The sequence below is a fragment of the Pan paniscus genome, chromosome X (assembly GCF_029289425.2).
Source record: "Pan paniscus chromosome X, NHGRI_mPanPan1-v2.0_pri, whole genome shotgun sequence".
NCBI lineage: Eukaryota > Metazoa > Chordata > Mammalia > Primates > Hominidae > Pan > Pan paniscus.
In genome coordinates, this window is record NC_073272.2 from 11,547,485 (window position 1) to 11,560,797 (window position 13,313).

Here is a 13,313-nt window from a genome sequence, read left to right on the forward strand (position 1 = left end):
CCATGGGGATGTTCTTCACAACTATGAAATTAACACAGGTACATTACTATGTTAACTCCCAATTTTGGCTGGGTGCAGTGGCTCACACCTGTAATCTCAGCACTTGGGAGGCCAAGGTGGGTGGATCATTTGAGGTCAGGAGTTCAAGACCAGCCTGGCCAACATGGTGAAACTCTGTCTTTACTAAAAATACAAAAATTATCCAGGCATGGTGGTGCACGTCTGTAATCCCAGCTATCCGGGAGGCTGGTGCACGAGAATCCCTTGGACTCAGGAGGCAGAGATTGCAGTGAGGCAAGATCACTGCACTCCAGCCTGGGTGACAGAGCAAGACTCCGTCTCAAAATAACTAAATAAATAAATTCCCAATTTTATTTGAATGTTCCTAGTTCAGAAACTATATTTTTAAAAGCTCATTTTCTCTGTTATAAAAATAGAGGTGCAGTGGCTCACAACTGTAATCTTAGCACTTTGGGAGGCTGAGGCAGGTGGATCACCTGAGGTCAGGAGTTCGAGGCCAGCCTGGCCAACATGGTGAAACCCCATCTCTACTAAAAATGCAAAAATTAGCTGGCTCTGGTGGCAGATGCCTATAATCCCAGCTACTCGGGAGGCTGAGGCAGGAGAATCGCTTGAACCTGGGAGGCGGAGGTTTCAGTGAGCCGAGATCACGTCAATTCACTCCAGCCTGGGCAAAAGAGCGAAACCCCATCTCAAAAAAATAAAAATAGTGCACGCTTGTTAAAATATTGAAAAAAAATTAATTTCTTCTTATAGACAAGTTAGAAAATATTTAAAAGTTTAGAGAAGTATGAATGACCCATGGTCCATCCACCCAGAGGTAACCACTGTTAACATCTTAGTGTATTTCTTTTCAGTCTTTTTTCTATAAGTCATTTCCATCAGCTCAAATCACTATTTTTGATGAGATTTTGTTTTAAAATGCTATATTTAACACACTATATTTAAATGTAGATATGCGCCAGGCGTGGTGGCTCACGCCTGTAATCCCGGCACTTTGGGAGGCCAAGGTGGGTGGATCACCCGAGGTCAGGAGTTTAAGACCAGCCTGGCCAACATAGTGAAACCCCGTCTCTACTAAAAATACAAAAAAAATTAGCCGGGCGTGGTGGCGCTTGCCTGTAGTCCCAGCTACTCAGGAGGCTGAGGCAGGAGAATCACTTGAACATGGGCAGCAGAGGTTGCAGTGAGCCGAGATCTCGCCACTGCACTCCAGCCTGGGGTGACAGAGCGAGACTCCGTCTCAATGAAAACAAAAAGTGTAGATATGAAGAGAATGGTCTGAAGAATCACAATAATTTCCTATTACCAATGATAGAGTACTCTCAACAATGTTTTTAAAAAGTTCAACAATCAACAGGTGATCTTCAAAGGACCTCTCAGTTAAGGCAAATTTCCTTATTCCCATTCTCCCCTTGAGAGATCTCTGGCAGCCTGAGGAGGTGGGAGGCTCACTCCAGGACACACTTCCTTGAGGGGAAAGTAGGGGCTGGACTGCAGGTCTCCAGTCCCAGCCTAGAAGTCTTTCCCAGACATGTTGTCAACGACTTCATTACTCTTATCCTTTTCTAACCATTGACCTTGACTCATTTCCTGTGCTCCACTTCCTGTTTCCTGCCCATCTGAGAAAAAACATCAGCCAAGTGCATTACGGGGCTGGAGCCGCCTCAGTACAGACTCAGTCCCTTCCCCCTCCCTTCTCTTCTCCTTCTGTTCCTCTCACACCTCCACAGTCGTCCAAGGGCACTCCTGCAGCCGACCCAGGAGAAGCCCAGTACAGAAGTGAAAAGTCAACTAGTCCTGGCACTGAGCTAACAAACGATGGCACAGAACTTGTGCGGGCAGAGGCCTGCACATTTTCATTTATTGAACCTGCTTACTTTCTGCAGCTGTGTTCTGCTGATGTCTCTGGAGGATGACAAATGAGGTCAACTGTCCTGGAGAATTCCAGGACAACATGTGTCACTGTCTGAGCCCGAGGCATGGGGCCGCTCCCAGTGGCCGTGTACCCAGAGAGCTTCCCTAGTATTTACCTGCAGTCACTGTCTTTTGGAACAGGATGGGGTTCGCCACGAGAACCAGCAGCAGGGGCAGGTACATGGTGACATAGTGGGGGATGGCGTGGTCCAGGCCCCGCTCACACCTGAGAGAGGAAAACCAAAGTCATTCTTCTCAAAAGCAAAGTTTTGGCTAAAAGACATCTACTTATCTGGAAGTCAAGATAAGAGGATGAGAACAAAAAGGGAAATGCATAAATCTGCTGCTGACTGCCCAAAGGAAATGTGAGTCATTTCTCATGTCTGGAACAAGCCATAAATTGCAGGAGAGTAAGGGAGATCAACCATGTTTCTGTCTCAGAAATGGGAGGACCCCTAAGGCATTCCACTGGAGGAAGCTTTTAAAGGTTCCTGCTGGGAAAAGATCGGAAAGAAAAACACCCTGGGATGGGGGATTCCCTGCACTGGCTCTCAAGGAAAAAACACAATTCAAGTAGAGACAAAGGCACTCCATTAAATAGTGAGGTTTTGAGTACTTACTACATGGTTTTGGGCAATAACATGAATAAAATCTTGTCCCTGGGCTTGAACAACTCAAAATATGCCAGCTGCATATTTCAGAGGAAATGTGTTCTCATGGTTATGGATAACAATAGTTTCAGAGGTTCTTGTCAGAGAAAAGGACAAAGATTTCTACTGAGGGGTCATAGGAGTCACTGGTCACCACAGAATGTGCTGGAGGGCCTCACAAACATATGTTACCAAGGTAACAACTCTCAGCTGCGAAATGCTTAATGTAGGAGAGAAGCAAAATGGCACAGAGGAAGAGGAAACTGAAGGCAAAGGGGAGGGAGGTGGAAAAGGGGCTAACCAAACAGCCTTATGGCCACGGAAGGGGGAATGACAAAAAATAAATTAAACACCCTTAATATTGACGGAGTTGTCAAACCAGAGGGGAAAGTGGCAGAAAATGTAAAAAAAAAAAAAAAAAAAAATTCAGGTGGGAAAAATGCAATACCCGTCTCCTCTTGCCATAGGAAGAATTACTATACCACCTCTCAACGCTGCCACTTTCTTTTAACAGGCGGTTTTATCTTTAGCTGTAGAGGCTAAAATTCAATCTGGAAAGGCTTGAAAGGAGAAAGAGAAACAAGAGGAGAAAGAGAAGTGACTCCGATGCAAAGACAGAAAGGAAATGACAAATAAGAGAGTGAGACTGTGAGCATGAAGAACACCGAGCGCCCTGGGTCAGGCGTTGTGAAAATGAAGAGATGATTAAGGATAAGATGCTTAAAAGGTACAGCTCCTAAAGATCCTGGGAGCACCTCAAGGCTCCCTGTGTGCCCTGCAGCAATGGCACCCTCAGGCTCAGATGCAACTTTGCCAGGAGTCTCCGGGGTCCCACAGGCGAGGGAGAGTCACAGAAACTCCCTTTCCAACTAAGTGCATTCCGTTATAACAGCTGCTGACACTGCATCTGTCCTTTTAAAGTTCCCCAGAAAAGCAGAATGTATGGATGGATCTATACAGAGCTCCCTGCTTGTATTCATGGTTGACAAGGCAACACCAATTTGGAGACATCCTCACTGAGTAGCCGCAAGAAGCGAGAAAAGAGGGAGATAAATTATCTACACCATTTTTTTTCTGTCGATTTTTTTTCTGTAAAGGAACAGATAGTAAATATTTTCAGCTTCATGGGCCACACTGTGGTCTCTGAGGCAACTACTCAACTCTGATGTTGTCATGCAAAAGCAGTCAGACAGTACATAAAGGAATGAGTGTGACTATATTCCAATAAAACTTTATTTACAAAAACGGAAGAACGCCGGATTTGTCCTGAGGGCTACACTGTGTTGATCCCTGGTATAAAAATCACAGACAAAGACACTGTCCACTTCTGTTTTCCAGTTTTCCATTGGAAGTTAGAGTATATATCCTTGGAAAGACCTTGGCTTTGCAACTGAGGGTTGCATGGACAGGAATGTAAACTTGAGGAAATGCCTGAGACAGTTCCAGCGGCCACATCTCCCTCTGTGTGGAGGATAGAAGAGAAGTGAGAAAGCGTAGGAAGCAAAGCTAGAGAATAAGCTCTGCCCAGGGATCCTTATGGCCTCTTCCACATTATCCTACACTCATTCCTAGAATGTTAAGCTCACCTGCTCATCCAGAGGAAGCTTGAAGACCAAATACTTAAAAGTGGGCATGAGAAAACTGTACCAATACAGGGGCTGGGAATACACCTTACGTGGAGGGAAATATGCGGAAAGCTTTGCCTACATGCTTGTGTGCATGGGCGCCTATGCACACAAACGAGAAAGGCAGAGCCAGGGAGAATGATTCCAGGGTCATTCTCCAAGCTATTGTAGTCAGCCCTCTGGGGCTGGGCCGTGAGCATGGCCTCATGTGGCCCTGAGACAACGGCCTAACCTCCAAGGCACCCACTCTGTGGGTCGGGGCTCATGTATTCCCTGCAAGACAACACATTATGAGCCAAGGATGGGGCTGCCTGGGGCGCTGGAGTCCCAACTTACCTGGACACGGAAGGGTAGTAGAGCATGGCGGCTCCCTCCACACAGAGCAGGGTGGCCAGGCCCCACGCCATGATGTGATACAGCAGGATGGTGCTAGGGGACAAGCACAACAGCAGCCACAGCTCAGTGGGGCACAGAGGCCTGCCTGGAACTGCCAGGCCAGCTCCTGCGCTCTGGAAAGGTCAGCAAAATGTACACAGAGGAAAGCCCCTCGGCAAAGAGTTTCCTCGTGCTGCTGAGGTTGATTGGTTGTTTTCCATTGAGGTGAAATTCACATCACATAAAATTAACTATTTTAAAGTGAACAACAAAGTGGCATTTAGTACATTCACAATGCTCTGCGGCCATCACCAGCGTCTCCTTCCAAAATGTTTTCATCATTCCAAAAGGAGACCCCATATCCATTAATTGGTGATATGGTTAGGCTTTGTGTCTCCACCTGAATCTCATCTTGAATTGTAATCTCCAAAATCCCAAGGGATAGAACAAGTTGAACTAATCACTGTTGGATGGAAATCAATTGGTTAGGTGGTTGGAGGATGGAAATGACCAGGTGGAGGTAATTGAATCATGGGGGCGGTTTCCCCCATGTTGTTCTCGTGATAGTGAGTGAGGTCTCACGAGAGCTGATGGTTTTATAAGGGGATTTCCCTCCCCCCCCGCACCCTCCAGCCCCCAATCGCTTGGCTGCCTTGTGAAGAAGGTGTCCTGCTTCCCCTTGGCCTTCTGCCACGATTGTAAGTTTCCTGAGACCTCCCCAGCCACGCTGAACTGTGAGTCAATTAAACCTCTTTCCTTTATAAATTAGTCTCAGGCAGTTCTTCATAGCAGTGTGAGAAGAGACTAATATAAATGGTCACTCCCCTTTGCCCATCCCCCAGCCCCTAGCAACCACTAATCTAGTTTCTGTCTCTGTGGATTTGCATGTTCTGGATATTTCATGTAAATGGAAATATATGCTACGTGGCCTTCTGCACCTGGCTTCCTTCACTCAGCATAATGCTTTCCAGGTTCACTGACGTTGTAGCATGGATCAGTTTCTTCATTCCCTTGTTTCTTTTAATATTCTGTTGAGGCAGTATCTTGCTATGTTGCCCAAGCTGGTCTTGAACTCGTGATCTCAAGCAATCCTCCCACCTTGGCCTCCCAAATTGCTGGGATTATAGGCATGAGCCACTGTGCCCTTTCTTTCCTCTTTTTGTAGGGGTTAGGGGTCAGGGTCTTGCACTGTCATTCAGACTGCAGTGCAGTGGTGCAATGTCGGCTCACTGCAACTGTCTCCTGAGCTCAAGCAATCCTCCCACCTCAGCCTCCTGAGTAGCTGGGACCACAGGCACACGCCATCATGCCCAGCTATTTCTTTGTATTTTTTGTGGAGATGAGGTTATGCCATGTTGCCAGGCTGCTCTTGAACCCCTCAGTTCAAGTGATCCCCCTGCCTCGGCCTCCCAAAGTGCTGGGATTACAGGCGTGAGCCATAGCGGCAGCCCTTTCTTCCCTTTTTCTGACTGAATACCATTCCATTGTATACATGGGCCAAGATTCACCCATCAATGGACATTTAGGTTGTTTCCACTGTTTGTCTACTGTGAGTAGGGCTGCTATGAACATGTGTTATGTACCAGTATTTGTTTGAGTTCCTGTTTTGTTTTGAGATAGAGTCTCACTCTGTGGCCCAGGCTGGAGTCCAGTGATGCAATCATAGTTCACTGCAGCCTCCAATTCCTAGGCGTAAGCAACCCTCCCACCTAAGCCTCCCAAGTAGCTGGGACCACAGGCATGCACCACCATGCCCAGCTAATTTTTTTTTTTTTTTGTAGAGATGGGTCTTACTATGTTGCCCAGGCTGGTTTCAAACTCCTGGCCTCAGTGATCCCCTCACCTTGGCCTCCCAAAGTGCTGGGATTACAGGCATGAGCCACTGCACCTGGCTGGGTTCCTGTTTTCAGTTCTTTGGGGTGTATACGTGGGAGTGGAGTTGCTGGGTCAGATGGCATTTTTTTTTTTCAAGATGGAGACTTGCTCTGTCACCCAGGCTGGAGTGCAGTGGTGCAATCTCAGCTCACTGCAACCTCCGCCTCCCGGGTTCAAGCAATTCTCCTGCCTCAGCCTCCCGAGTAGTTGGGATTACAGGCGCCCACCACCAACCTGGCTAATTTTTGTATTTTTAGTAGAGGCAGCATTTCACCATGTTGGCCAGGCTAGTCTTAAACTCCTGACCTCAAGTCATCCACCTGCCTTGGCCTCCCAAAGTACTGGGATTGCAGGCATGAGCCGCCGTGCCCGGCCATACATTTCTGCTGTTTATAAGCTGCCGCCAGTCTGTGATGTTTGTTATAGCAGCCTGGACGGACTAAGACTGCACCTCACGGGCACAGCACTCGCCAGGTGCTCCTCCCAGCCTCCCCACTTACTCCTCTTACAGCCTCATCCCAGGAGGATGCTCTGAGGCTCAACAGGTTTGAACCGAATGCAAACACCTGGCACATTAACTAGCTGCATCACCTCGGCCAGACCCACTTCTCAGAGCTGTGAGTTGCTCCTCTCAGCTGGGTGAACACGGAAACCCTCTGCAGCCTTCCTGTGCCACTACGCTAAGGGGCCAGGTGGACGTCAGGCCTGGCTGCTTTCTGCTACTTACGCTGCCCTCCAGGGCAGGCTGGCCGTCCCCGCCCACCTCCACTTTCCCACAAGGCTGGGCTTGCCCTGGATGCCCAGCTGTCTTCACTTTGAGGACAATCAGGCAGCCCCAGCAATGGGATTTACCAGCATCCTGTGCTCAGGGAGGTGGAGACATGTACTGGACCATCAGCGCTGTTACTCTGGGATTTCCCTTCCGGTGCACATTCTCTACAGAAGAGGGGCCAGTGATAGGAAACACTTCCCACACCCTTAACCTACAAGATGGCTGTCAGCACGTGCAAAGGTAATATCGAGTTGAAAGGAATGAAGTACTAATGCATGCTACTCCATGGGTGAACCTCAGCAACAATGCTGAGTGAAAAGCCAGACATAAAGGGTGCACATATTGTGTGATTGTGCAGACATGGGGGGTGGCTGCTAATGGGTACAGGGTTTCTTTTTGGGATGGTAGAAATGTTCTGGAACTAGTAATAGTGAGGCTAACTGATGTATAACCTTGCAATGGCACTAAAAGCCACTGAACTGCACACCTTTAAGGGCAAATATTACAGTATTTAAGTTACGTCTCAACTAAAAGAATCACAGAGTTGTATCAGCGCAGTATGTCTCACTCGGTGTACATTGGCTGAATGTTTATTGAGCAAAGATCATGCCTGTTCTAGGCACAAAAAACAGAATCCCTGCCTGCATGGGAGTGACCATCCTGAGAGGATGACATAGAAGAATCAGTGTAATGTTCCAGCCTGTGCCCCTGCTGGGGGCCAGCCCCAGAGGCCATAGCTGGATGGAGAAGATTTTACATGAAGTCAGGCTCGTAGCTGTGATTAATCTAAAAGATGAGACTATGTTTGTGGTGGTGGTTGTTTTAAGAGATGGGGTTTCCCTCTGTCACCCATACTGGCATGCAATGGCACAATGATAGCTCACAGTAACTTCAAACTCCTGAGCTCAAGCCTGCCTCAGCCTCCCAAGTAGCTAGGACTACAAGCACTCACCACCACACCCAGCTAACTTTTTTATTTTTATTTTTAGTAGAGATGGAGTCTTGCTATGTTGCCCAGGCTTGTCTCAAACTCCTGGGCTCAAGCAATCCTCCCATCTCAGCCTCCCAAAGTGCTAGGATGACAGGCATGAGCCAACATGCCTGGCAGAGACTATGTTGATAAGTTAAAGTGGATAAACACTTGTGATAGCCCAAATACATTTCCCTAAAGATGTCCCTGTCCTAATTTCTGGAACCTGTGAATATGTTCCCTTATATGGCAAAAGAGACTTTGCAGGTGTGATGAAGTTAAGGATATTTGAGATAAGGAAGTCATCCTGGGTTATCTGGGTTGGGCCAATGTAACTGCCAGAATCCAGAAAAGCAGAGACTATCAGCTGCAGAGAACCAGAGAGGAGGGAATTTGAGAAGGACGTAACCCACCATTGCTGGCTTTGAAGATGGAGGAAAAGGCCACAAGTCAAAGAATGTGAGCTGTAGCCTGGCCTGGAGGTGCACACCTGTAGCCCCAGCTACTCAGGAGGCTGAGGCGGGAGGATTGCTTGAGCCCAGGAGTTGAAGGCTGCAGTGAGCTGTGATCATGCCACTGCCCTCCAGCCTAGATGACAGAGTGAGACGCAGCTATTAAAAATAAGAAAGAAAGAAAAAAAAAAAAGGAATACAGGCTCCTTCTAGAAGCTGGGAGCTGGGCGTGGCTGGAGTGGAGAGGGTGAGAGATGACAGAGGGAGCGCCGTGTGTTGGGGACTGGGTCACAGAAGCCTCTGTGGGCCACAGGACCATGTCAGTTTAAGTGTAAGTCTGATAATCTACTGGAGGGCTCTTTTCATCTATTCAAAAAAACATTTGCAATAAGATAAACCTTAAAACTTGAAAAAAGCTGGGCGCAGTGGCTCATGCCTGTAATCCCAGCACTTTAGGAGGCCAAGGTGGGTGGATCAGGACCAGCCAGGCCAACATGGTGAAACCCCATCTCTACTAAAAATACAAAAATTAGCTGGGTGTGGTGGCAGGTGCCTGTAGTCCCAGCTACTCAGGAGACTGAGGCAGGAGAATTCCTCGAACCTGGGAGGTGGAGGTTGCAGTGAGCTGAGATCACACCACTGCACTCCAGCCTGGGCGACAGAGTAAGACTCCGTCTCAAAAAATAAATAAATAAATAAATAAATAGAAATAAAAATAATTGAAAAAAACAGAATCTGAAAAAAAAAACCCAGTTATAAAAGATGAGGGGATAGCTTAGAGAAGAAATCAGCCAATGGCTGTGACTGCAAAGTTTTTTATGGAGATGTCAGAAAGGGAGGAGGAGCTGTGCTTGGGCTTGTCTGGTTTGCTTTTTCCTACCTGATCCTCTGGCATGGAAGCGAATCCAGGTGCATCTGCAGCAAACCTGAACCTGAGGTTTCCCAACAGAAGGACACGAACGTGGGGTTCCTTCTCAGCTGTGTGGGCCCTCACAGCCCCCCAGCGAGAGAGGCCTTATGCCTCCTGAATACCCGGCTCACCCGATAAGCAAGGAGCTCCTATCCCCAAGCCCTTCCAGAGTCACCTCCACACCTAATAGCCAAGTCGGAATGCTCAGTCCCACCTGGGAAGGCTGTCTCTGCAGAACCAGCAGCTACTACATGCTTCCCGAGAGGAGAGCGGGGGACTTGCCTTTCGCCTCCCCATTCCCTGCACAGCTGGCATTCTTGCACAGTCTCTAGCTTTCATCTTTGTACTTCCATACACCCCACCCCGTTTCCCCCAGGAGTTGAGGCCGCAGCCTTCCAGATGCCGCAGGAAGACTGAAGATGGAAGCTCTGCAGAGCTGACTGGTGCCATCCAGTCTTGGGTTTGCCTCTCCTGTCTGATGGGACGAGGTGGGGTAGGGGGCTGGAGCTCCATGGGATGCATGGCTGTCACTCAAAACCCTACCAGATTCCTGGCAAATATCACAACCCCCACCCCATCGGGACTTCAACTTGGAAGATCAGCTGTGTAGACAAAGGGATCTGAGTGAGAAAGGACACGCTTCTACAATGAGACAAGAGGAAAGAAACAAGCCCAAAGAGCTTCGGGAGGAAAAGAAACACTTCCAGCATGTTTTGCCTCCCACACTGTGACTGGTTCCTGGCGTGGCCCTTCCCTAGCCTGGCTGGGCTGGGAGCGGGTGAGGGTTGGGGGTATGTCTCAGCAATGTGGGCCAGGAACCAGAAGCTTTGTATGAGACTCAGATAACTAACGGAGAGGCTTTCTGCAAAGGGCTGGGTGTTTGAGAGTGCAGAATCTCTGCATTCTAGACCCTGACTTCGGGCTGGGCCTCTGAAACCCACACCGGGGCAGAAGTCTGAACCCCAATCCACAGCAGATCAGGAGAAGCCTGCGCCCCCCACGGGCTGAAGACCCTTGGTCCCAACATCCTGCCTTCTGATCACTGAGCTCCAAATGAACTCCCAAATATTATCCTTGGGGTAAGGAGGGCTTCATGATTGCCTGTCCCAGCTTCTCAGGGCCCTGTCTGTCCTCTGGGTCCAGACAGTTCTCAGATTGCCCTGTGGGACCCCATCCCTCTTCCCCCACATCCCCACCGTGGGTGGAGGTGAAGTAATATATCCTCCTATGGCAGCAGAGGGCATTACTTTTCTCCCAGCTTCCTTCCAGCACTCTGAGACGCTTCTTCTACCCATAACTGGCATCTATAAGACCTACAGTTGTGTCAGACCTCCAACCTCTCCAACACTGAGGGATGCTCAGAGACATGCCAATCATGAGAGCTGCAGGGCCACGGCTGTATCACACTGCTGATTACCTACTCAAAGCCATATTTCCTTTTTCCCTCAGTAACATAACCTGGATGTCATGAGGGCAGCTGCATGCTCGGCTCACAGAGTCTATTTCCTACCTCCTTTAGCAGCTAAGTGTGGCATGAAACTAAGTTCTGGCCAGGCATGGTGGCTCAAGCCTGTAATCCCAACACTTTGGGATGCCGAGGCAGGTGGATCACCTGAGGTCAGGAGTTCGAGACCAGCCTGACCAACATGGCGAAACCCCATCTCTACTAAAAATACAAAAATTAGCTGGTCATGGTGGCAGGCACCTGTAATCCCAGCTACTTGGGAAACTGAGGCAGGAGAATCGCTTGAACCCAGGCAGTACAGGTTGCGGTGAGCCAAGATCGTGCCATTGCACTCTGGCCTGGGCAAAAAGAGTGAAACTCTATCTTTTTCACCCTAAGAGTGAAACTCCATCTCAAAAAAAAGAAAAGAAAAAAGAAACTAAGAGTGAAACTCCATCTAAAAAAAAAAACTAACTTCTGACCGATAATATGTAACTGGCATTGTATGAAACTCCCAAGACACTACTTAAAGCTGGCTCAGGGGAACACAGGCCTCTATTGCATTGCATTGCTCTCTTCCCACTTCCTGATGCCAAGAATGTAGGTGTGATGACTGGAGCACCAGCAGCTATATTGGGCCATGACACTTTGAAGATGGAAGTCACACAATAGGATAGTGACGCAGGAAAATCAAAGGAACCTGGGTCCCTGATGTCCATCACAAGTGTCCTGGATTGCCTACCTCTGGACATCTTTAGCATGAAAGAGAAATCTCTACCTTGTTTAAGTCATTATTATTATATATATTTTATGTAGCCAAAATGAATCTTCACCGATACACCTAATTGGCTGGCTCTGACCTTGACTATCTTCCCTGGAGAATTTTCACAACTAGGCATATCTCAGTTTGGTTCAGATGTGTAAGAGTTTGGGAGCTAAGGTAAAAAGATGGAAGGAACAAGCATAAAAATGAAGTAAGCACTAAACTTCAGGTCAGAGAGACCAAAGTTGATGATGTGATCTACATAAGGAATGTCAATGATTTTAGAGCAGGGATCTACTGGGATTACCCAATATATTCTATAGCCTACATATGATCTCTATTTACTGATACTGGCTTTAAAAGTAAATTTATTCAATAAATGGTGCTGGGACAACTGGATATCCACATGCAAAATAATGAAGATGGACCCATTAGTCACCTGTGCACAAAAATTCTAAGTGGACCTAAATTTAAGCATTCAAACCATAAGAAAACATAGGTCTAAATCTTTGTGACCTTGGGTTAGGCAATGATTTCTTAGATATGACAACAAAAGAATAAGAAATCAAGGAAAGAAATAGAAAAATTGGACTTCATCAGAATGAAAAACTTCTGTGCTTTGAAAGATATCATCAAGTAGGTGTAAAGACAAACCACAGAATGGGAGAAACTATTTGTGAATCACATATGTAATATGCTACTTGTATCTAGAATATATAAAGAACTCCTACAACTCAATAATAAAAAACCAAATAGCCCAATGAAATAATGTGCAAAAGAGGTGAATAGACATTTCTCTAAGAAGATATATACATGACCAATCAGCACATGAAAAGATGCTTAGCATCATTACTCATCAGTGATATCAAAACCATGAGGAGCTACCAATTCACACATGCTAGGATGGCTAAAATTAAAACAGATAATAACAAGTATTGACAAGGATGTGGATAAACTGCAACCCTCACATTACTGCTAGAATGTAAAATGGTACACTCACCTTGGAAAGCAGTTTAACAGTTTCTTACCAGGTTATACCTAGAGTTACCACATGGCTCAGCAATTACACACCTAGATATATACTCAGGAATATGTGATGAAAACATATGTCCACACAAACACTTGCATACAAATGTCAGTTGCAGCATTATTCCAAGTAGCCAAACAATGGAAGTGGTCAAAACAATGGAAGCACACAAAATGTCCATCAACTGATAAATGGATAAACAAAATGTAGTATAGCCTTACACTGGAATATTATTTAGCAATGAAAAGGGGTTGTTTTAGTCCATGTAGGCTGCTATAACAAAATATCACACACTAGGTGGCTTATAAACAATTATTGCTCACAGCTCTGGAGGCTGGGAGTCCAAGATCAAGGTATAGCAGATGTGATGTCTGGTGAGGCCCTGCTTCCTGGTTCATAGATAGCACCTTCTTGCTGTGTCCCCACATGGTAGAAGGGGTGAGGGAACTCTCTGGGGCCCCTTTTACAAGGGCACTGATCCCACTTATGACCTAATAACTTCCCAAAGGCCC

At 47.1% G+C, this 13,313-nt stretch overlaps 1 protein-coding gene across 2 annotated transcripts in view; it reads right to left on the reverse strand.

The window, feature by feature from the left end:
• Window positions 1–13,313, reverse strand: part of GPR143 (G protein-coupled receptor 143) — a 40,538-nt gene that overhangs the window by 18,567 nt on the left and 8,658 nt on the right. Inside the window, exons 4-5 of one of the 2 annotated variants that reach the window (XM_003811949.6) lie at window positions 4,550–4,642; window positions 2,055–2,164 (exon numbers count right to left, since the gene is read on the reverse strand). In XM_003811949.6, the coding sequence (XP_003811997.1) occupies window positions 2,055–2,164; window positions 4,550–4,642 (203 nt within the window). The remainder of the gene's footprint in view (window positions 1–2,054; window positions 2,165–4,549; window positions 4,643–13,313) is intronic. The other variant, XM_008964324.5, reaches the window with a different exon arrangement.